The sequence below is a fragment of the Mchenga conophoros genome, linkage group LG6 (genome assembly GCF_057382185.1).
Source record: "Mchenga conophoros isolate Kocher_MC1m ecotype Shallow Benthic linkage group LG6, M_conophoros_male_GT1.1, whole genome shotgun sequence".
Lineage (NCBI taxonomy): Eukaryota > Metazoa > Chordata > Actinopteri > Cichliformes > Cichlidae > Mchenga > Mchenga conophoros.
The window spans coordinates 15,137,496-15,162,390 of NC_140531.1; the positions used below are offsets into that span (position 1 = coordinate 15,137,496).

Consider the following 24,895-nt stretch of genomic DNA (forward strand, 5'->3'; position numbering starts at 1 on the left):
TTAAAAAACTGTCCAAATTATTTTTAATGAATTATGTTCACAAAGTCACATGTTCAGTACTCTGTACAGCTTGCATCCTTTAGGACAAATAATTTGAAACGTTAATATTTCTTGTTCAATACTGAGCTGATAACACCTCTGTATGTTGTGACCAGGATGCAGCAGCAGACTGAACCTCGACTGAAACCTGCTCCATCATCTCATCTTTGCAGATGTCCATTTATAAAGCATCAACAACTCAAAGGTAAACATGATATTAGAAAGTGTTAGTAAGGCCTTTAAAACAAATAAAAAAATAAACAGCTGTCGGCAGAACTGTAGGACTGAACAACTTCAGATCCCGAGTGTGTGAGGCCGGAGAAGGATCAGCTGTATTTCAGATTTGAGAGATAAACTTTATATTTCAGTTTGTGATGATTCTGTTCTGTTTGTGATTACAGGAGCTGACCTCAGATTCAGACCTCAGCACCACCCAGTGACAGCAGACAGATCATCCTATATCTTCAATCTTTGTAGTAACTCCAAAATTAACTGAAGAAAACAGTACAAAGGTTAAAGTACCACATGTGCTGTCAGTGAAAGCTGCAGCTGTTTTATTGATAAATTTAAAGACAAAAAGTCAAAAGGATTAATCACCCCTGTAACTGTGTCACTATACATCAGCATTAACAGTACCTCAGTTTGGTGTTTCAGAAAACTGCTGATCTCAGACCTGCACAACTTCTGTTTTAAACACTGAATGTACTCAGCTACATGAAGAGCACATGTTTTCTCTGACACAATTAAATAAAACCTGATTAAAAGTCAAAGGTTGTTACTTGTATTTGAACTAAAAACTTGTGATCTGGAATTCTTTCACTGTTTTTGACAATAGTGTGTTATTTATCATAAAGTAATTCAGAGTCATTCATACCAGAGTAACCAGTGAGCACAACATATATTTAACTTTCTACAGGACTTAAAGCTATTACTATAGCTTATAGCTATTACTTAACTGCACTACTGTATAGTTCTGTGTAAATAATCATTCTGTACATATGATTTTTAATCCTACAACTGTTTATAATTTGCATAGTTCACATTTCTGTATAACTGTATATCTCAGATTTCTGTAGTTTCTCATTTATATCCTGTACATAGTTTGTACTCACTACAGCCTGTACATACTTATAGTTATAGAATATTCACAACATATTTCATACCGTGTACATTGTAACATACCATAATAGACCCATTTCTGTAATATACTTACATATCTATATTATTGCTAATATATATTGTAATATATCTATATCATGGCTAAAGCACTTCTGGATGGATGCAAACTGCATTTTGTTGCCCTGTACCTGTGCAATGACAACAAAGTTGAATTCTATTCTATTCTATTCTATTATGTAAAAGTCCAGACCCTCTGAGGATTATCTGAGTACTTCTAACATTACACAAAACAAAGGTCTCCATCAGTGTTCATGAAATGCTGGGTTTATCCTTCTTGTGAGGGAGCTGCTGGTGAAGATCACGAGCCCTGCTTGATCCCGGCGATGAGTTTCAGTCTTCCTGGTGTTTCTGAAATGATGCCTCTCACTGTGGGTCAACAGAACTTCTGGCACAGGACAGCTGTAATGAAAGAAATTGAAGTTTTGGAAATGCCCTATATGTGAGAAGCAGATTTTGTATTTACTTTTCTTTTGCCAATCAAGATAACAAATAGGGGTGGGCGATATAAACGATATATGATAGAAACGATATAAATTTGGCTAACGATAGAGATTTTGACTATATCGCTCTATCGCGATAGTGCATGTTGATGATGTCATCAAGCTGCGCCTGTTTTGGTCGAAAGCATCGCAGCGGCTACAACCATTATCATCTGCAGATTATGGCGGGCGATAGTCATAGCAAAGAGATGAAGCACTTTTGAAATATGGGGAAAGCCAAAAACTGCCGTTCCTTCACTTCCGTAACATTGATTCATTAATGTTGAATTCTCTCGCAGCTGCTCTATTCCCATGTTGTTGCAGTATATTAATAACTAACCTCGTATTGTGGATGAATAATCTCAGTTGTTCTCCTGACTGAAGTTTGGCCCATGTATAGCATCCTGCTATGTGATTGCATTTGTCCCTGACCACCAGAATCCCTCACGTTAACTTTTATTGAGTGGAAAAAAAGTTAGCTGTGTCGCTAGCAATCACATTCACGTAGCACAACATTATATACCAGGTAGTCCAACTTCAGTAACCCTGCAAACGCCACTGCTGTTTAGTTTTCTGTCTTCATTTATGTTGGTAGCAGAGCTGTTTCAAAAGTCTCTCAGTCAGAACATGGTATGAAATGTTTAGGTGTAAACTAGCGAGCTAACTTCCTGTTAACTTCTAACTCCGTTAAATTTAATAAATTCTGTTTTCATGGATGCATGGATGTACAACTTAATTGTTACACCCGATAAAGCAGCAACGCTGATGATTTAATTAAAGATGAAAGAATTTAGACTGTTTTTAATTCTGTGTTCGTTTGACTTTGGGACCTGAAGCAGACGGAGTTTTGGACCCAGATTACTCCGCGAAGCTCCTCACTACGGCAGCCGTAATGCTCTTACAATCCAGCAAGCAGTGCGGCTTACCAAAGTTGTACTAAAACATTTTTTTAACAGATTTCTGCACGCCAAAATCGGTTCGAGGTCAGTAAGCACAACCAGAATTCATACATAAGGCACACTCTCGATTTTTGAGAAAATTAAAGGATTTTAAGTGTGCCTTATAGTGTGGAAAATACGTTATACAGAAGAAAAGAATATATCGCAATATATATCGTTACCGCACATGCTTCAAATTATATCGCGATATGAATTTTAGGCCATATCGCCCAGCCCTAATAACAAAGTATAATTTTCACCATACAATTACTAACCTTGTCATCTCCTGCACTGTGTTTTGGGCTCTGGGCTCCTCCTTCCCAGCGCTCATGAGACTGCTTTGATGCACTGTGGTATGAGGTGCTAACCTGTTGACAGTGTTGGGAAGGTTAATTTTAAAATGTATTCCACCAAAGATTATAGAAGTAATGTATTCTGAATACTTTACAACTACATGAATGTGCTATTGCTGTGTGATTTATTACTATTACTGAAGGCTACTCGCCATACCAACACCAACTAGATGTTAAAATCTTAATATAAATGAGTAACAGTAGGGTGGACATTAGGTAAGGCTGCAGCGATCTCGTGTAGAAAACTATTCAGCACGTATATAAAACAGGTCAGCGGCTCCGAACCGTAGTAAAGGGACCTCTGGCTAATACGTCCGGTTCGTGTCGGGCTCATAGCTGAAAACTAGCTTTACTTTGTTGTCTGGGTCAAGTTTGCTAGCGAGAGACAGAGAGAGGCGTTGAAAGGCTGCTTATTGTTTCGGAGGAAAACACGAACACAGTGTACAGTCGAGTCTTAACAGCTTACTTACAGCTGGGCTCGTCAGGCTCTCTTTTTGGCTTTAGTGGTTATTATTATATTTACATGCTTCCAGCTCCTGTTTCTGCTCCGTGACAGCTGTACTTTTCCTTTTTCTCCCTCCTCGCTCACAGACACATAACGGGTATGGCAGTCCATTCTCCCTGCAGCACTGCCCATGAGGCTACATTGTTTAGGGCGATGCCTGTAACACTCTGCTATTGCCTTCATATTAAATAATTTTTGTATAATAATTTTTAGAGGCTCTTATTGTGTGTTTTGTTTGGGTTTCCACCGGCGTGGAATTACCAAAAAATAGAGAGACCATAGCCTAACATATGAAACAGGTAAATACCGCCATGTAATCCATTTATTTCAACAAACTAACTGTATTCTCAATATCACCTATTGAACAGTAATTGTAACGGATACATTTACTCATATTTTGTATTTTAAATACGTAACGCCGGTGCATGTATTATGTTACTGCCCAACACTGCCTGTTGAGATCCTGAGATCCGCTCCTAGAACACCGGCCTCCAACTCCTGAAGAGACACGGGTGTCCCTAAATTTAGCAAATATTAGCTTCAGGCTAGCTTGCTACGACGAATAGGCTAATACCAGCATTTTACCACAACTTCACCAGATGTAGCTAAAAAAAACTAAACTAATGTCCAGTCCAGTGGGACAGCAAGAAAAGATGACAAAAAATGATTACTTACTTGCGGTTTGGAGGTTCGAGCTGAAATTGAAGCAGCCATTGAAAGACGGGAAGAGAGAAAGATGGCAGCTTGGTCAGCACTAGTGGCCTCTATAATATATGCAAATACATGCGGGCCGGAAACCCCGCCCCCCCAGCGCGCCCCCGGACGCCAAAACAGTGCCAGCAGAGTGAAACTGAAAAATGGATTGAAACCGAAAAATGGATTGAAACCGAAAAAAAAAAATTGTAAGCGAAAACAATTCCATACTACAGCTGCTGCAGTGTTAAAGTGACGCAAGAGAAGAAGATGAGGGGTTATTTGCAAAGGTAAGGACTGCTCAGCAAGTGAAGTTTTAGAAAATCAAATTTAGATTGCAATTAATGTTGATTCATTTTAGAGTTTTTTAACCAAATGTTGGATCAAAATTGCCAAATTATGTCTGTAAAATGTCTTCCAAAACAAATTAAATATACGAATTTTGTCTTATTCAGAGCTTGCATGAAAACAGCTGGCAGTTTAGTTCAGGCTACACCGGTTAGTTTGCTGTATCGTGATAACATTTACAATGATGCACTATTTGGGATGGAAGTACTGTTACTAGGTTACATCAGGGGTGTTAGGATCTTTGGGTCCTAACACCTCCTAGTTTCTTGAGTTTTTCTTGCTCCTCCCAGTTTTGTGGGTTTTTGGTTCATTCTTGGAGTTATTATGTGATTACACTCTAGTTCTTCATGTCCTAGTCATTGCATAAGTTATCACCCTCATACCTTTCTGACCTTTTGAACTGGTACACTCCTGCAAGATCACTGAGGTCTGCAGATCAAATGTTCCTAGCTGTCCCAAAGTCCAAATTAAAGCACAGAGGAGATCGAGCCTTTGCCGTGACTGCTCCTAAACTGTGAAACAAACTGCTGTTTCACATCAGGACCTTTTATTCCTTGGCTTTTAAATGAGAATAAGTTCATACTACTTTTATTTGTCTTATTTCTTACTCAGATCTTCTCACTTTATGCTTCTTAGATTTTGTCATGTCTTCCTATGTTTTTATCTCTTTTGATTATTTAAATGTACAACACTTTGCTCAACAGTTGTTGTTTTAAATGTACTATATAAATAAATTCAAGCTCGTTGTTGTAACCTGTTTGTATTTTGATCTTTTGAGTCTGTAAAATTTAGTTATCTTCATCTATGGCCCTGGTCATGCTTCTGTGTCTCACTGTGCCCTGTCCCTATGGTCGGTCACCCTGTTGTCTCAGGTCAGTCATGTCTCTGTGCTTATTTAGTCTTTACCTGCATCTAGTTTGTCTCGGGTCCAGGTCTCTGTCTCTGTGTTTGTTTATTTCTGGTCTTATTTTGATCGTCTCTTATGTGTGCATTGTGTTTTTGCTTCTTCTGTCTTGTTAGCCTGATTTAGTTCACCTGTGCTCCCTGGTGCACTCCATCTCCCTCATTACTTCCTGTGTCTGTTTAAGCCCTTGTTTGTCTTTCCCTCAAGCTGTGTGTCCTGTGAGTTCCTGTGTAGTTTCCTAGCTTGTATTCCCACATGTCTGCTTAGTCTTTCTATTCAGTCTCATGTAAGTTCAGCAATAACTGAGTTCAGTTCTATGCCTGAGTCCTCCATATTGTATAACAAATACCTCTCACACAGTGATAAAGGGTAGCAGACATTAATTTATATTTGAGGTGATGCTGATTAGACTGGTTTCTACTTTTTACACTAGATTTATCATATTAAGGGGGTTAGAAATAAGCCACATAGCTCACAACACATACAGTTATGTCTTGTTGAATTCAAGATAAAGAGCAGTGAATATCAGAGCAGCAGCACAAGTCAGCTGATCACAGTTTGTACACAAAGAAACTCACAGAACAAATCATTATGTGACTCGTTTCCAAGAAATCTCTAAGAAATTCTTTTCACTGCACTGCTACGTCCAACCTTGATCCTGGTCCATCGTGTCCTCGTAATCCTGCTGAAGCTCAATTTTATGACACATTTGGAGAGTCTCTATAAATATTACCGTCTGTGTTGAACGTGTCAAATTCAGCCGTGTGAAGCACTCAACAGACATATAAAGAAGCAAGCATCAAGACAAAAAGTTTAAAGCTTTTTCACAACAAAGCCAACACTTTAAACCTGTATCACTTTTATTAAGAAAATTCAGAGTTGCTAGGTTGATCCTGATTGGCCAAAAAGTGACATTACAGCTCATCTTTGGATGTTTTGTTGGTCTTTTCCTCTGCGGACTCATTGGGCTCCTGAAAAAGAGGAAAACGTGTGAACTGTGGATTATTTTTAAAAGAAAAACAGCATAAATCTGCAGCGTTAACACAAACCTTGCTATCGCCAGCAGCCTTGTCGGCTTCCTTCTTCTCATCCACCTCATCCTCATCATCATCATCATCATCATCGTCGTCGTCATCCTCATCCTTTTCCTCTTTAGGTAAAACTCCTCCACCATCCAGGAATTTAGAAAATGTCTCCAGGTCCCTTTCTCCAGTGTATTCGATCACCTGAGAGAAAAGGAAAGAATGCAGTGTGTAGAGGTGTGTGTGTGCGCGCGTGTGTGTGTGTGCGCGCGTGTGTGTTTACCTCTTTGTCACCAGCTGGGAAGTATTTGAGTGTTGGGAAACTCTTAATGTCAAGAGATTCCACTTCATTGGCTGTGGCGTCTATTTTGGCTATGATGATGTCATCATGGTCGGCATATTTCTCACCAAGCTGATCCCAGATGGGAGCCAACTCCTTGCAGTGTCCACACCATGGAGCATCTACACTCAGACACACAGAGATACACATACAAGGAACGTCATTCTAATGTTGGTGAAGATGAATTAATGAAAGGTGGATTATTTCAGCTGTATGTTACAGTAAACACAGAGGAATAACCATTTTAGAGATCTGCTTCGTTGCTTAAAGGAAATGTGGAAGGATAGGAGGTTCTTACCTTAAGTTCAGCTAAATAAACTTTAACTCCCTTAATGCCAACTCCCTGTTTGGTGCATACTAATCTACACACATTATATGGACCAAAGAACTTAGCCAACACGATGTTCCACCAACAGGAGCTGCTCGACATGTAAACTCATGCCATGAAGCTCCTGGTGCACAGTTTCTGTGCTGATGTTAATGACAGAGGTTTGGAGCTCTGCAGTTACTGAGTCAGCAGAGAGTTGGCGTCTTTTATGAACTATACGTGGTCTACCAACACTTACAGCTGATCGTGGAATTTATAGATGTCACAGAAAATGTTACAAACTGACTTGTTGCTATGATGGCATCCTGTTACAGAACCGATTCTTTCATAAATGTTTGTAAAGGCAGACTGCATGGCTAAGTGCTTGACTTTATACACCTGTGGCAATGAAACTGAAAGCACCTGAATTAAAAGGCGTTTCCTAATCCTTTTGTCCACATAGTGTATGTTCTTTATTTTAGAAATCCAGCTGAGCTGTTGGCCTGTCTTACTGCTCTTGCCCCATATGACTTTAGAGTAGTGACATGGCCACGTTAACAATTACTTGTGTTAAGTGAGAACAATAATCTTCTTACAGAGTATGTGCCCTTTCTCCACCTTAATGGGTGGGCCAATCTGAATGAAACTTGCATTACTAACATCTAGATGGTGTTTTTTTGTAGATCCATTATAAACCCCAGCTCTGTTAATTTTCATGATATCATGTTCATTTTATCATACCTCTATAAATGTGATGTTATCTTCTCTGTTTGCGTTTCTTACTTTTGTTCATCTATTCACCACCAAATACAGAATGAAGAATTTGAAAAACTGCCGCAAGCCTGGCATGAACTTTAGGATTGGTTGTTGCTAACTAATATTACCTTTTTGCAGTTGTGTGACTCCATCCATATACTAAAGTTGGAATGTACTTCTGATTGTGTCCAGACTCAAGATACATGCAGTGCAGACGCTGAACGAATTTATTAATCGGTGGATACAAAAGGTCAGCATCACCAGATCAGCATCTGACTGAAGGTGAAATATCGTCACAGTCTCACCCTCTGCTTCTGTGTGCGTATGGCGCCAAATATTGGCCAAAAAAGTGTTTTTGAAGAACAACACTATGGCAAAGCACAGGTGACCATCGACCTTCTGGCTTTAAAATGCTATTTTATTAGACATTTTGTGGCTGTAGTCTTGACTGGTTGCATTGATGTTTGGCCAGCAAATTCTAATCAGCTGTTCAGTGTGTGCAAGACAACGTTTAAGCAAATTTTGGCAGGATTAAAAGATTAAAAGACAGCCACAGCATAATTATGCCTCGAACATATAAAAAGAACAGGTGTGAATTTATACTACTTTTTCTCCAGGCTAAGCCTTTTTCCCAAATCCGGATCTTTCTCCACATGCCCTGCTTTGATTACAGGAGTGGAATCAGTTGCTTGGTGGCTTGAGTTTCCAGCTGCCAATCATCTGCAATCATCTTTGCCTCAAATACCGGTCCTTAGCTCCAGCATGCTGCCCAATCACATAATCAGCCGTTCAGTTCCTCGAGCCACTCACTAAACCTCTTGCTAATTCCTTGCTGATCCACTCCTGGAGTGGACCTCCTCTGGTCTCCAGCTTGCACAGATTACTTGTGTCTGAGTGTCCCTCTCTGCTCTCACTGGCTCGGATTAGCCTTCGCTCTGTGTGCACGCTGCCAGCTCCAATCCTTTTACCAGCTCATTCTGCTTCTCTGTCTCAAACACTTCATGATGTTCTTTGGTAAACTGTAAATAAATGTTGCTTGACCATGCTTCTGCTTCCTGTCGCTTCACTTTGAGTTCTCTCCAGCTTTAACACAAGACTTGAATGATAATGTTATCATATATAGATACTGCATCTAATATCAGTACCTCCTTCACTCAATAGCTTAATCTACTTCTGTTAGTGCTTGTTTTGTGTCCTCTTCTGTAGTTTCTGTAACATTAAAATCGTTCAGTATGCTATAGACTCTACAGCCTTTGCTCCATGCTCTCTTGAGAGGATGTTTTGTTCAGAAGTAGTAAATTCAAGGAGTTTTCCCTCCTTGAATCCACTGTTGGTGGACATGCAAATATTTTTCTTGTCAAAGGTTTAAAGACTGCATTGGAAATGTCTATCCTCGGTGTTTGTGCAGGGTTCCAGCTGCCAAATTTCCTATTAGACCAGGACTCGCTTTTAAGTTATTGAGATGTCGGAAATCCTGCTCACAGGTAGGCTCATTAAAGTAAGATGAGACACCGGAGCAACTCCGGTGCCTCATTTAGCGAAGCAGCTTAAATCAAGGACTAATGAATTTGAAGTCAGAGAAAAGTGATGATCAAAGTGATGTTGGCAAACTTCACTGCAAATTTGATTGAGTTGAATAATAAATGAACGCTCTGATTTCACAAGATCCCTGTCCAGGATTTGACTTACAAAACTCCACAAACACATTTTTGGTCGGGTCCAGAGCGACGGAGTCAAAGTTCTTTCCCACCAGGATTTTAACTGGTCCTTTGTCCCAGTCCTCTGGGATATCCTCTGACCGATAGTAAGGCTGCAGAAGAAAAAAGGACCAGTTAGAAGAACTCGTACTTCTACAGTACTTTACTAGTTACATTACTTCACTCCAAGTGCTTTTAACCTAACATTCACAGTCACATACAGACTTGAGAAGGTGAGGACTGTCTGCATTTGTAGTACCTTTGCAGTACCATCCACAACCTCTTGGCACAGCTGTCGTAGTGAGTCTATGGTCAGTTCCTCTGAGTCATTGGCGTACTTCTTTCCTGTGTCCATATTAATGATGCGCATCGTGGGGGCGTCGTCCTTGGACACGGCAAAGTAGCTCAGCACGTGTGACAGGGGCTCTGACACGTCTATCAGAATGAACAGCAGCTGTATCACACACACACACACACACACACACACACACACACACACACACACACACACACACACACACACACACATTTCCAACAGTTTAGAGGACGAAGCACTGATGAAACAAAGTCTTCACCTTACATTGTAATGATCCGCATGACACACACACACACACACACACACACACACACACACACACACACACACACACACAGAGCAGGACAGTTACCTTTCCCTTGAACTCCTTGGCAACAGCCTTGAATTTTTCCAGGAGCCTCATCTGACTCTCCGCTGTGGAGTTCATGAACAGAAGGCAGTGCACGTTGATGCCAGAGTTGAAGACTTTGTCTGCTACCTGAAAATACACACACACACACACACACACACACACACACACACACACACACACACACACACACACACACAGTATTATGCTATCATTTTTTAAATTTAATTGCAGTTTTCTCTTCGTGTCTGCTCACTGGTGTGTGCGTTACCTCCTGGCTGAATCGGATGATCAGCTGCAGGCTGTTTTGCTTGATGAAGGTGGTCATGTTGTTTTTGTCCAACTTCCCTTCTTCTGACAACACAAAGTCTGCTCTGCCATCATCAAACTAGCAAACACACACACACACACACACACACACACACACACACACACACACACACACACACACACACACACACATTTACATTTTACATACTTGAAATATTACACCTGCAGGATTAAGGTTCATAATTCTGTGCGTTCTTTCTCCACATCTATAACACAGTAGTTGCTGTATAATCTACCCTCTCAAATCCATAAATGTCATAGTAATTAATGTGTTTTGGTCTTTAATTCAGTTTTAGTGGTTTTAATGTTTGATTTGTTACCTCATGTGTACGTTTTTTCTTTCACATACAGTATGTTTAAATGGTTTTCTATGTTTGTTTTTTCTTAATTATCTATAAATAATATCAACCTACCAGGTTGCATTTTCCCTTTTAAATAAATACAAAGATTATTACAACTATTTTGTCATATTCTCACTGATTCATCAAAATCTGTTTTATAGTGAAGTTATTCAAAGAAATGACTCATAGACTCAAAGAAGTTGATTCTGTTATATGTCACAGTCTCTTTTTCTGATGTTTTTTCTCTTCATGGTCAATAGGATAAATAATTTACAGGAACACGCAGTCACCATCTCCGGACACAAGATGGCAGCAAAGCAAAGTATCTGCAAAGTATTTGTACCTTTTTGAAGAGCACCACGGAGCTGCCTTTCACCTCATACTTCTGGAAAACCTCTGGAGTGGCTGTGACTCCAAACTCTGTGTCAGGCGTGTCCATAGCAACTTCCTTAAACACCTGAGCAGCTTCACTATCCAAACTCTGCAGGAGAGGGCGAGAGCATGGAGTTACGAGCACTCATAGATGATTGCATGATTTAATGTTAGCCTCGACAGAAGGACAGACCTCGAAGAATCCCACTACAGTGATGTTATGGGCGTCTATGAACTGAGCTGCAGAATCTGCAGACTCCAGGGCTTCAGCACCGGCGCCAGTGCGACGCTTCATCCACTGGATTATCCCCGTCGTCGTCCTCTTACCTGCAGAGAAAAGGTCGATATAAAGCGGCTGTTTCAGGTGCTTTGAAGCAAAGAGTGCCCAACATCAGCTTGTAGCTCAGCTTTGAGCAGAAATGATAACAAGAGAGTAGAAACAGGCAGTCAAAGGAACAGTCAGAAAGTAATGGGTATTTGTAATATCTGCTAAAAGTCTGGCTTAATTAATAAATGTTGGAATTGCTAGCTAGCTTTTATTTTTAGTACTAGCTAAAAGGTTATGGGTAAATATTTGAAACAGCTAGTCAAAGTCATTTTATATCGAGGGGTACATATCGCCAACCCAGCTTTGACCTTAAGTAATCGGTCAGTATAGAGGTTTAACTGCATATTGCTAAATGTGTAGTTAAATGAGGGGGCAGGGATAGCTCAGTAGGTAGAGTGGTGGCCCCATGATCGGAAGGTCGGGGGTTCAACTCCACTGAACGGCTACCCTGAGGTACCCCTGAGCCGTCCCTACACACTGCTCCCCGGGCGCTGCATTGGTGGCTGCCCACTGCTTCACTGGGTGAATGGGTTAAATGCAGAGGAACTATTTCCCTATGCGGACTAACACATGCATGAATAGAAAGTTTGCTGTAGTAAATGAAACAAATCTGTCTTAAATTGTAAGAAATAAATGTGTAAAAGTACAGAAAAAGTTGTGGTAGCTTATCGTGCAGACTGTCCTGTAATTATAAAGCACACAAGTGTCATTAATTCCCAAAAAATACCTTTTTTTAAAATTTTTGGACCCATTTATTTCTACAGTCAATAGTGAAAAAACAAGAACGTTACTGTTGTTTGTTTGTTTATCTGTCACTTAATTACACTTGAAGTGCAAATAGCCTTGGAGAAGGTTTTTAGCAGAAAAAAAGTTAAAAGCCCCAAATTGTCATCTAAAAAACATTTCCAAACCTGTCCAGTGGCTGGATTGGACTGTTTGCTGGAAAAATGAATTTACAGTAATTATTTTAATTTTAAAAAGTGTAGCATGAGTTCAATTCAACATGTTTTAATGTGAGAAGTGATGCTGATGAAGGGCTACTTTTTAAAAATACAATTTTTGGTCACATTAGATTCTTATTGTAATAAAGTTGAGCGAAAGACCAGTAAAGACCTCTAGGCAGATTCCAACCCTTATTGCATATGGGTCAGCTGCTCTACTCAGTACCCATCCCACAGGCCTTTGTGGGAACCACAGCTTTGACACACAAAGACTCAGAAAAATTATAATAATTAAAAAATATCTAACACCAACTGGGTTACACAGTAGTTTAAACACGCACATTTGGTTCAGTGTGCAAACTAATAGATGATAACCCTCGAAGGTGCTGGGAGGTGGAAAAATGCAAACTATACACAATCAGGTGATGATGTTCACTGATGATGCATAAAGAGCTGCTTGTGTTTGTGTATAAGTGTGTGTGTTCACCGGTGTATTCGACAGGCTCTTTGCGGTCTCCATTGATGAAGAGTTTCAGAGTGGGGAAGCTTCCGACGTCAAACTCTTCGGCCAGCTCTTTCTCCTCCGTGGCGTCCACTTTGGCCAAGCGCAGCTCCGGCTCCTCCTCCTTCAGCTTCTCGGCAGCCTCGGCGTAAATTGGCTCCAGCTGTTTACAGTGACCGCACCAAGGAGCATCTACAGTACATATAAAAACACATGAACACACACAGTTCAATGAAAGTTCCAGAGAACTCCAGAGAGAGTGAGAGACAGAGGGAGACACTACAGGGGTTTGTCCACAGCAGGCCTCTGCTGCTATCAGCAGCTCCTGTCCAGATACTCATGGAAATGAGCAGCTGATAGAAAAGTGGCAGTTGGGCTCCGTCTTTCTCCCCCATGTCTCATTTCCTCGTCCTGGCCTCTCCGCTTCAATTCATCTGTGGGAGAGTTGAACCCGCACAACACCTGGACAGGACGTGTCACGTGTGCGATAATGCCTCGGCGCTGTTAAAGGCTGGGAAAGGAAAGATTTTCTCTCTTTTGTAAATTGATCAAATTTTAAATTCCTTGCCAGCAAAATGAGATAATCTTTTCACTTCCTGCCATATTTTCTAACCTTCTTTGATCAGTTTAGATTAGATTATGTTCCCAGGATGAACAAGGAGCATTAATGCTTATTTTACATTTTAGTTTTCATGTTATTACATAAAATCTGCACAACTTACCTATGAGTTCTTCTTTATGTGGCGCCTTATGCCAACCTTCGCTGTCACTGATGTTATTTGTGCATAAAAGCAACTCAAATTTAATAACAATTGTGTTGAAGACAGAACAAAGCGATAAGGGAAAATTCATCACAAGTTATTACTGGCATCTAAAGAAGGAGAAAGAGCTCATTTATCATAATAATCAGGATTTTGTTCCAGGATATAAGACATCCCACTTACAGAATTCAACCAGTAAATACTGATTCTCGCTGAGGGCTCTTTCAAAGTTGTTGATGTGAAGGATCATGACGTTATTCTCCTCCTCTATCTCAGTTGTTTTCTCTTTCTTTGGTGCCTCTGCCTCCTCCTCCGCCTCCTCGGTTGTCTCCTCCGATGCCTCCTCAGACGTCTCCTCTTGCGTCTCTGTCTGGCTGTCAGTGCTGTCCTCGGCCTGCGTGCAGGAGGCCCACAGCAGCAGGCCCAGCAGCGCTATGAACAAAAGCTTGTGAGTCTTCATGTCTGCGTCTCTGTCTGAGCTGCTCTGGTACCTGTGCTTAGGTGTAGGTGACCGTCAATGCATGTGTCTTTTACTCTTTGTACGATTATTTATCTAAGATGAAGCGTGTGTGTCAGAATGTTACTGGCCTTCCCTGTCATCCAATCAGGCGTCACGCCTGTAGGGGAAACTTTCCAGTCTCGGCCAATCAAACGATGCCTTGTAGATTCAGAATTGGGTAAACTGGATGATCGACTGCTGTGTTTGATCACACGTACACCTACTCGTATGTTTGTGTTTGTGTTTCTTTTGTTTATAGCGTTTAAATAGACCTCCCCATACACCACGTGGTAGCATTAAAACGCTTTTAACTTTAACTCCTCTTTCTGCTCCTTATCAAACCCTCATTTACCTAAAAACTCCCACAGTGATACTAACAAGTGGATTAACAACTCTTACCATTTATCACACCCTTTATGTTTACTCAAACTACAGAGACCACTTTCCACAGTTGCCCCTGTCATGACCTCAAATTTAAATCCACAGCACCATTAATCAAGAAAGATAGCAAGTTTCTCTGTTTTCTCTTCAAGCTAGCAACGTGAAATATCACTGAAGCTGAGTGCTGTCAACATAGTGCTGTCTTTGTCATGCAGATGCTTTGCATTTTACTGTGCGTGTCGATGTGCGCTTCAGTTAATCTAAAACCAGTACATGTAACACTCACATACGCACGGCTCACAGCGCCGAGTCTTTCTCCACAGGCAGAGGTTGTCCAGCTGTTTTCAGGATTTTAAAACTTGCTTCAAAAGTTGAGATTGAAGTTTGAGCTCTTAAAACAACCGCGAGGTTCTTTTCTTTTAACCTTTGTGTTCCTCTAAAACGTATGTTTTGAAAAGTCTTACTTATTTGCTGAATTCAGTTTTTTTTATATAGTGCCAAATGAGAACAACAGTCATCTCAAGGTTTATATTGTAAGGTAAAGTTTTTATGAGCAAGTACTTGGCAACAGTGGGAAAGAAAAACTCCCTTTTAACAGGAAGAAACCTCTGGCAGCACCAGGCTCGGGGAGCCGTGACCGGTTGGGGTTGATGAGAGGGAGACGGGACAAAAGACGTGCTGTGGAAGCCACATCTGTTTCTGTTTATAACTTTAAAACTCAATGACTATCTTGGAACTTTATTGAACTACGTCCAGGTTTCTCAATGTTGCTCTGAGATTCAAAGAAGCAGGTCATTGCTTCCAGCATCCTCTCTGTCTCCATTTTTAGTTTCCTGTCGTCTCTCTAATACCGATTCGCAGATAAAGGTAAATTGCGCATTAATGTGAAGGCTTTCACTCCAGGAAACAGCTGCAAAAGAAAAGTTTGTGTTGCTGCCCGTCTGTTTAACCTTGGACAGCTTCTATGTACAATAGAGATACCGTGAGATAAATGATGGGTGTGGTGAGTAGTGTTTTCTTTACACCTGTAACCCAATGCTGTAGCCACACACAGCAGGGATGTTACAGCGTCCTGGAGTGCACCTGTGCAACCATGTGGCAGAACAAGAAGTTAAACTTCTTTTTTTAACAGCTCCATGACTGCATGACCAAAACGATGATGGATTTATTCAGAAAAACTTAATTTTTCAACCCAACACAGCCATATTTGACAAAATCCAAACTGTGAATTAGGGAGTAAATAACAGCAACAAAGAGTCAACACTCATGTTAATGAATCTATTTTATAAAATATCAACAGCAGCTCTACAAAATGTTATGCAACAGAAATAAAGCGTAACAGTTTCACATCCGATTATGTTACAGTAGTAGAGGACACAGTGGGTCCTGGTACATTTTTTTATTAAACTAAATCTCACTCTGCTCAGATGGCAGGTTCTTTGTCCCGACCCTTTCAAACTGCAGAAAACTGTATTTGTAAAAGGATCATAAGTGGAGTCTTTTCAGTCCCAGGCTGAGGGTGGCGTGATCAGTGCTGCATGTTTGTGTTCTCCGTCAGCGTGTGAGTGAGCTCCGGGTTTGGATCCCAGTTTGCCAACAGGTCGCTGAAGTCTGGCTGAGCGCTGTCGAGGGTGTGCATGTCGTGCTGCGCTGGGACGTTATAGTGCATGTGCGCGTTCTCGTCCGTGCGTGTGAGGTCCTGCGAAGGCGAGGCGCCGGTCCTGTGTGCGATGTCAAGCGTGTTACTCAGAGTGACCAGAGGGCAGCTGTGGATCGGCTCGGTCCAGAAACTGAGAGGCAGGTGCCGTTTGATCATCGGTTGGCCTCGGCCCTTGCTCGGGGCCCTGAGGTCAAACAGTTTAGCCAGGGGCCCCAGCCCACTGCTGTTGCCTTTTGCAGCCGCGGCTCTCTGCTCTTCAGGACAGGCCCTGAAGCTGTTCTCCTGCATCTCAGGACTTCCTCTCGCTATTCTCATCAGGTCGTCATAGTAACGCAGACGCCCACTGGTGGTGATGGAGATGGAGTCGCTGTAGATGTCGCACGCCTCTCGGTCACCGGAGCAGCGACCGAAATAGCGCTGCACATCGCGACTGATGACGTCGGCGAACCTCAGCAGCTGCTTGGTCACATCCAGAGCATGGTGAGCGGGGTTTAAGAAAACCTCCTCCAAACCTTCTTCCTCTTCCTCCTGAGCCTCAGATTCTTCGTCCTCCTCGTCTTCATCTGCCTGTCTCTCTTCTTCGTCTTCTCTCTCCTCTGGCTTCTCTGGCAGCGTCTTCTCGTAGGCACCGTCCTTACACGGAGAATGCTGAAAAATCATGGGGAAGTAGGCCGGAGTCGGAGCCTGGATGAGAAAGTTCCTGATGACACCTGCAGCCATGTCGGCTTCTAATCCTGGTGAGATGAATGAAGAAAGAGGGACAGTAAGAACTTGATTGGGAATAACAAAAAAAGGATAAAACGCTTATATTGAGTTTCCTTACCTTACCTAGCTGCCAGGTTTAGTGTCTGTCCAAGAATAAAGGTCTGGCCTGGGTCACTGATGGATTTGCTCGATGTGCCCTCCAGGACCGGCCCTGTATATATACCTCCGCACACGCCAGTAGGCGTGTGTGTGACTGGCGTCGGATGAGGCAGCTTCCAGGACAAATATTTGCGCGCGGGATTGGTCAAACACACATTGTTTACTTTATCACTGGGCAACCGGGGAGGGGGGCCGAAGCTAATGGACCCTCTGCTAGGGGATGATGGAGATTTGTTATCCAGACGCGGACACAAACACATCATTGCCTTTTTCCGTCCCTGTTATCAGGCTAGTTAAAGGATAAAAGAGCATGAAATCAAATCACATGCTGTTTTGACTTTTAAAGGGGAACACTTTGAACCCCCATCAGCCCACCACATGCCCCCTACGACAGCAGGCTAACACACAGGCTGGCCAGACACACTCTCCCTAACGAACGACACAGTGTAATATTCTTTAAAGCACCCAAGTAACGCGCCATCGGCCGCTGGTTGACTTGGAGGGTAAAACAGAGAAAATCAGAGTGCCCTCAAGGAATAAACTGATAAGCAGGTTAGCTGTTAGCATCTCATGGTATAAAACCACTCAACCAATTAAAGCTGACAGGGAGGAGATACTTTATCATTTATTGTCAATATACAAAAACTACAAACTCTACGGTGTTGCACCATCTTTCTATGATTTACAACTTCCCTGGTTTGTGTCGGGATTTGGCCTCCTGAGCTTATTCATTCAAAAAGATTTTAAAATAGATATTCAGATACCAGATGTCATATCACATAGTTTTAAAGTAACGTTTTAAAGACCTGCACCACCAATTGTGAAGTCCATAAAATGCCGTTCAGCCTCTCGGTTTGACATAGACCTAAAATAATGGCCACAAAGACAAAAGTAGGTTTGTTTTCAGTGCTGTTTTTCCAAAAAGCTACCAACATAAACCCATGTGCTTTTCTAACTTAAAACTTAACTCATGCATCATTAGTTCCCCAGACATGGATTAAGGCTAGTCTTGGACTAAAAGCTTTAATCAGTGGAGATTGTTACTGATTATTGACTTAGGCTTAGTCTGTGTCTATGAACCAGGCTGGTACTGCTTCAGAACAAGACTCCTTTAAAAACACAAAGAGAAAAACAAAGACAACAAAAATTAAGTTTTGCAATATGCTCTAAGTTGGTACTTACAGATAAAGTTTAAACTGAAACTTGAATTTTTGAAATCAAAAAGGAAATACACTCTTCACAGAAAACTGCACAATAATTGCAGTTGTCTCACAGATTAAGGCCAATTTGACCTGGTTTGCACTGTAACATTGTATATACGTGTCTTGCTTCTGTTTATATGTGCATGTAGAGCATTATTTAATGTGTGTGTGTGTGTTATCAGGACACCCTGACTCCCCTGGTCTGCCTGTCATCAGTATCCAGGCTTCTGTGTTGATTTTAGGGCTAAAGATCAATAGCAGCAATATGTCAGCTCTCAAGAGGCTGACAAAGAATTACACACGCTTTTAGGCACACAAGCACATAGACACGCAAAACAAACACAGTAACTTTGTGATTTGTCTAACATGTTATATTCATTATAAAAAGCACACATGCAAACTAAAGATTTTAGACCACTTTCTATGACATACATACAATAGATGTTTGTACAAGATAAATGGCAATTATCGTCAGTTGTCATTCTTTAATATTTAGTTATGATAAATAAAAATGAAGTCATCATAAAATCTTTACTTGCTTATACGTATGGCCTTTGGTAACAAACTCAAAAGCTACAGGTGTTCATGTAAAAAGGAAATTTAAAGAAGTTCAGTAGTAATGTTTTTAAAAAGTTATTATTTTCCATTTTTAATTAATAGATGTTAGAAACATGCAAACCTTTGATAAAACGGTGAATTAAGAATGACTGGGACGTGATGTCATATCCTGTCCACTGTTTCTCCTCTGTGCACCCCGTTTTACCTGTGTTATTTTAAAATTAACTAAATAAAATAAAAAAATATTATACATATCTTTGCTGTTAATTGAAGGGAGAAAATTAACAGAATGGAATAATTTAAAAAATGTGATTACATTTTAATAAAAGTTCTTTTTAATCTCAAAGACATGAATTAAAATTACATCAAATATCAAAATAAATCTTTTTCTTTGAAAATACTTGTTTATCACACTCTGAAAACTATATTTGAGCAAAGTCAGGGACATTTTTCCCTTTCATATTTACAAAAATATAAGACTGACTGTACATTGAACACTTAGACACAGAGATGAGATTGTCCTATAACAGGGAGGAGAATTTGGGCAAAATTGTTATAGAATAATGTTGTGGGCTTTGTGAGTTTGTTTCTGTAACAGTTTAATAAATCGTCTTTCAGATAAAATCAAAAAATCATTGAAAATCTGCCTCTTTTTGTTTTTAAAACTTTACTACCTTCAAACTGAATAGTAGGAATGACCTGTATAAAACAATTATGACCAGTAAAAGACTACTGACTATCTCACTTTACTTATTATGTAAACCTACATGTGTATATCCATGTATGTACATGGTTTGTGTGCATACATTCATATAGAAAATAAATCTACTGTTATAAAATATAGAGAAAAGCATATTTGCAGGAAGAATTTACATTTCATTTCAAACACAATTGGCACAATAACTGGATGAAATTAAATCAGAGGATTTCAGAAATGCAAATGCAGGTATTTTTTTAAACTGCAACATTATAAGTATACAATCTCCTGTCCTGTAAATTAAAAGGAATTAAATTGAAGTGAGTCAGCTGAGAAAATGGAATTATTAAAAAAGATTTACTAAATTACATTCGACTTAAAAAAAATTAGATCATAACTTTTCATATTAATTTTGTTAAAATAAGATACTAAAAGATAAAAGTAGTATGTTACACTGTATTCATAGCATAAAATCACTGACATTGTAGCACTCAGAAAACATAATTTGAATGTACACTCATTTTAATATTTCTAACTATAAATGCTTTTATAGATTGTTTGTATCGTCAATTTCAGGTGTTTCGATCGCTGTTCTCAGACTTTGCCAGAACGCTGGGATCTGATCTTCATCATCAGGCCACTCCAGGTACGTCCTGGAGTTCATCACTTTCCGCAGCCTGATGAACTTTTTGGGGATGTTATTTTTGTCAATGGGCTCCAGTAGAATCAGCACAACTGCGTCATCGTTTTGATCAAACAATCTAAAATGGGTGTAGTCAAGCTCGTACTTGCACCACTCGCTTCTGACAAAGTTCTGGGAGAGGACGAAGAGCGTTCTGTGACTCTTCTCTATAGCGTCCATGATGTTGTCTACGATCCATCCTCCGGGAACAAAGTCTCTCTTGTGGAGGCAGAGTCGGAGGGGCGGTTCCGACTGCTCCAGGGCCGGGATCAGATGCGCCTCCACCCAGCCGGAGTCCATTTCACTGTAGGACACAAAGGCATCGTACTGGAGCACTCCCTTCTTCAACTTTGGCTTTCTCTTTGCTTTTAGCCATGCCCAGGTCATCTTCATGTACCACACAACGCTGAACTTATAACACAGACCTGCAATGAGCACACACAGCACCAGGATGCCTAAGCAGAGCAAAGAAATCGCTAAAGCTGTGTGGCACTCAAACACTGACAGCTTCACGTCTGACACTCTCTCCCCCCTCACTGCATCGGGAGAGTCACAGATGTAAGACTTTAAGTCATGTCTAACTACAGTTTTGTGGTTCATCAAGTCATTTGTCACGAAACCTACAAAGTCACATGAACAGACGTAAGGGTTGCCAGCAGCTTCCAGGACCCTCAGGCTCTGGTAATCATGCAGGTTTTTACTGCTGAATTTGGCCAAGTTGTTGTCTTGAATGGAGAGAACTGCGAGGCTGACATATAAATGCCCATCTGGGAGATTTCCAAGCTTGTTGCCAGAGATGTACAGCTCTTTGAGAAGCGGCAACTCAATGCTAAAGACAGTCAGTTTATTTCTGGATAAATCAAGGATCTGTAGGCTCTGTGGTAGGCAGGATGTCACCTCAGGAAGAGAAGTTGACGAAAGGTTTAAGAACTTGAGACTTGCTGGCCAGGAACAAGTCAAAGGCATGCTGTCAAATGAGTTTCTACTCATGTCGAGGTTTTCCAGCTTTTCTAGTCTAGTGAAGAGTTTGCTGTTGATTAAAAACAAACGATTTCTGCTGATGTTGAGTGTGCGGAGATTTAGAAGGACATCCTCCTTTCCATAACACATCATTTCCATATGTGCCAAATCTCCGATTATGTTGTCACTGATGTCCAAAAACTCCAGGTTTGTGAAATGAATAATGGATTGACAAGGAATGGCAAACAACATAGTGTTTATCATAGATGTCCTTCTTACTGGTTTCATCATACTGTTTAAGAAATTCAGGGCAGGAAATCTGTAGAATGAATGAATATCAATGTTTTTGAAGACGATGACATCCAAGCTGTTTAGGCTTATGTGATGCAGACGGACTTCCTCTTCATTTTTGAAGATGTGAGAATCTTCAATGGCAAAAAAAGTCAGATCAGAGCCCGACAAAATATTCACAAGTTGTACACAAGCTGACACAGACATGTTCACATTTTTAAAACTAAGACCTGTAGCACCACGCTCGATGGCCACGTGAAGTGGGAACATTTGCAAACTTTTGTTAAACTGTGTGTCAGTGAATGTCACTGTTGTGTTTGGATGAACAACGTCTAACAATATAGCTCGTACTACTGCTAAATCTCTGTGAAATACTCCACTGAGTCTAAGTGTTACATGGCTAATGGGTCCAATTTGTCTCAGACTTCCTCTGTTAAACACTTGCAGATGATTTCCTTCAAAAACAAGTTCCTCAAGACCAAAAAGGCCAGAAAAATCCCTTTTACTGACAGACTGAAGGAAAGGTCCTCCAAAATGGAGGGTCTTCAAGCTCCTCAGTGGCAGGAAAAGGTTTCCCTGACCAAGTGTTGAATATTTGTTTCCCAAAAGATTCAAGTAGTGGAGAGAAGTCAGGTTCTGAAACCAACCAGAAGACAAAGTCTCCAACTGGTTTGAGGACAAGTCCAGTTTCTCCAAATGAGTCAGTGGGTGAAATGCGTCTTCATGGATGGTTTTGATCCTGTTGTTATTCACGAACAAAGCCCTCAAAGCGGCATATGAAAGAAAGTCATCTTTCATTATCGTCTCCAGTGCGTTTAAAGAGAGATCGAGCTCAGTGATGAGTTTTGAAGCGGCTGCGGGGACTTCTCGAAGGTTTTGGCTCGAGCAGTCGCAGGATGTTTGTTCACAGTGGTGACACTGTTGACTGGTGAGCGCCGAGCACTGAGATACTAACAGGACAAACACGAGAAACTTCATGACTTTTTCTCCTGAGTGCCTGCAAAACACAAACACAAAATCAAACTCAGAGCTTTTCTTTCAGGTGGGGAAATTACAGTTTGACCCACTGGCAGCAGTCGAGTGATCATTAAGAAAGACGCGTCTGCAGAAAAGACATCAGGGACCACAAACGTCTGAACCAAATTCACACAAACACAAATTCTTACTTTTCAGAGGAATAAAAGAACAGTATTATATACGCGTATGCCAGTAAATCATCACAATAACACAATGTACACAATATAATCTACAATCTTTAAATAATTGTCTAATAGTTGACACTTGACTTGCTTTTCATAGTGTGGAATTTGTCTTGATTGTTATAGAGTTCAGAATGTTTCACTGAAGTAGGAAAATCATGTGTGTCTTTAATTGCATATAAACAAAGAATTTAAAAATGGAACTGGAAAATGTTCTTGAAAATGCATTCAAATTTAATGTTACTGATGTTATATTTAGTTTTTCAACATATCATTAAAACATAATAAATTCTCTGGTCAAAAAAACAAGCTTAACAGCCTGCACAGAACAAAATAATGAGAAAATACCTTCATAAATGTCCCGTCTTGGTCACAGTTGAAATGTCTTACACTTCTTCTGAACATTCAGAACAACTTCTGAAGTGTCCTGTGCCACTTCTATTGGTTGTGGCTTAACTATTTCCCCATGTCTGGCATACATCCTGCCATATTAGGAAGTGGTGATACAGAAACAGAGTGGCAGTTTGTCTGCAGGGCTTTGGGATAAGAATAGGATAAATGGTTTCTCTGGTTTTACTGTTCAGTTGTCTGTAGAAAGCTTCCTCTATATGTTATTTGAATAAAATACATGTGCCTTCAAACGCCCAACAAAAATGTTTTTTGTTAAATATTCAAAAAGTAAAGCAAAAAAAAAGAAAAGGTGCATTTAAGTTTAAATCCTAAAAGATTCATTCCATGCCGTGTGAGAATGGGTGTGTACGCTATTGAAGAGTGTGTCTGCACTTGTTTTGTCTGACTGGAGGAAAAAACAAAACAAGAAACTCCCTCCGTTGAACGGTTACAGTTATTTGACGGTCGCATTTGTGCTGCAATTAGCTGCTTTCAGTTTGTGACGTTAGCTGAGTGAATGCTGACCCCAGCCTAGCAGTCAAGCTTTGCACTTCAAGAGGTAGCAAAAGCAGGGATGAGCAGTCACACTGCAGGCTCCTTTTCTGCCTGTTTGTGTGTCTAAAGTAGAATCACTCAAAAGTGTCTTTGTGCTGGTTTTCATCTTTTCTTTGTGCTGTGAGCTTTGTTTTCACACCTAAATACTGAGAGAAAGATCATATGTTTGCCGTCATTAGCGCAGGGATTTGTGTTGGTGTGTAGGACTGCAACCTCGAGATTTATAATGTTAAATGCTCATTATGAGACAGTGTGGTTGAGGTTATTTTACAGAGTAACATGAAAGTAATGTAATGAGTAGAATAACTAATTACTTTCTCCTGGGAGTTATTAAGCAATGTACTTTATTACTCTGGCGGAGGTGCGGTCTATGGCTTCACTGCAGGGGAAACCAAATATCAACTCTGTTAATTATAATAAAAAGCTTTGTACGAGCATGCTGTGTCATGATAGGCTGTGTGGCAGGCAGGAAAAAAGGACCTGAAATGCAGGACTCTCAAAGACGGGACTGGAACTCAAAATGCAGCTTTACTGCTGGAAAAATCTCCTCATAAATAAAACTCACAAAAATAACACAAAGCTCTGAACAGAGAAACTAAACAGGAGTACAAGACAAACAGACAGCTTACTGAGGGTAGGAAACATTAACGACGCAACAGAGAACAAAGGAAAACACAGGGCTTATATACACAGTGGAGTAATCAGGGAATAGGAAACAGGAGGGAGACACAGCTGGGAGAAATTAGGGCTAACGAGACAGGGGGAAGTAAACCTGAATACACTGACATAGGACTGAGACTAACAAAATAAAACAGGAAACGAGAAACAAATCACAAAGACGCAAACTTGACACTGAACTAAACCTAGAAGAATAATCAAAACAGCACAGCTAAAGAATCAAACCATAAATCATAATACAGAAAAATACCAAAACACAAGAAACTGAAAATGCCGTGACATGTTGAGTGTGTTAGGTAGTGACTGGGGTGGCTATTGTTACTTTTTAAGAAAAGTCTGGTGTATAATATGTGTAATAATTACTTTTTTGAGTAACAACCCCAACATTGATCACAACAAAAGAGGAAATATATGCAGCATGCAATTCATTTGCATTACTGTAATGCCTGTGATACGCTGCTTAGCATGTTAAAGTGATG

At 40.5% G+C, this 24,895-nt stretch overlaps 3 protein-coding genes and 1 long non-coding RNA gene across 4 annotated transcripts; all 4 read right to left on the minus strand.

Moving 5' to 3' along the window:
* Nucleotides 1–764: 764 nt before the first annotated feature.
* On the minus strand, nt 765–4,392 carry LOC146572343 (uncharacterized). Its single transcript, XR_014892914.1, has 3 exons — nt 4,169–4,392; nt 2,911–3,003; nt 765–1,617 (listed from the first exon to the last, which is right to left on the minus strand). It is a non-coding gene; the product is annotated as an uncharacterized LOC146572343 (long non-coding RNA).
* A 1,439-nt stretch (nt 4,393–5,831) lies between these two features.
* pdia2 (protein disulfide isomerase family A, member 2) lies at nt 5,832–14,324 on the minus strand. Its single transcript, XM_085276386.1, has 11 exons — nt 13,984–14,324; nt 13,025–13,231; nt 11,462–11,595; nt 11,240–11,377; nt 10,497–10,613; nt 10,229–10,354; nt 9,820–10,014; nt 9,553–9,673; nt 6,744–6,922; nt 6,488–6,664; nt 5,832–6,409 (listed from the first exon to the last, which is right to left on the minus strand). Exons 1-11 carry the CDS (start codon nt 14,258–14,260, stop codon nt 6,353–6,355), a joined length of 1,728 nt encoding a protein of 575 aa, XP_085132512.1. The 5' UTR covers nt 14,261–14,324; the 3' UTR covers nt 5,832–6,352.
* A 1,884-nt stretch (nt 14,325–16,208) lies between these two features.
* Nucleotides 16,209–17,060, minus strand: percc1 (proline and glutamate rich with coiled coil 1). The gene has a single exon (XM_085276388.1). It carries the CDS (start codon nt 17,058–17,060, stop codon nt 16,209–16,211), a length of 852 nt encoding a protein of 283 aa, XP_085132514.1.
* Nucleotides 17,061–20,124: 3,064 nt separating this feature from the next.
* On the minus strand, nt 20,125–22,627 carry LOC146572346 (toll-like receptor 2). Its single transcript, XM_085276385.1, has one exon. It carries the CDS (start codon nt 22,570–22,572, stop codon nt 20,209–20,211), a length of 2,364 nt encoding a protein of 787 aa, XP_085132511.1. The 5' UTR covers nt 22,573–22,627; the 3' UTR covers nt 20,125–20,208.
* Nucleotides 22,628–24,895: the final 2,268 nt, after the last annotated feature.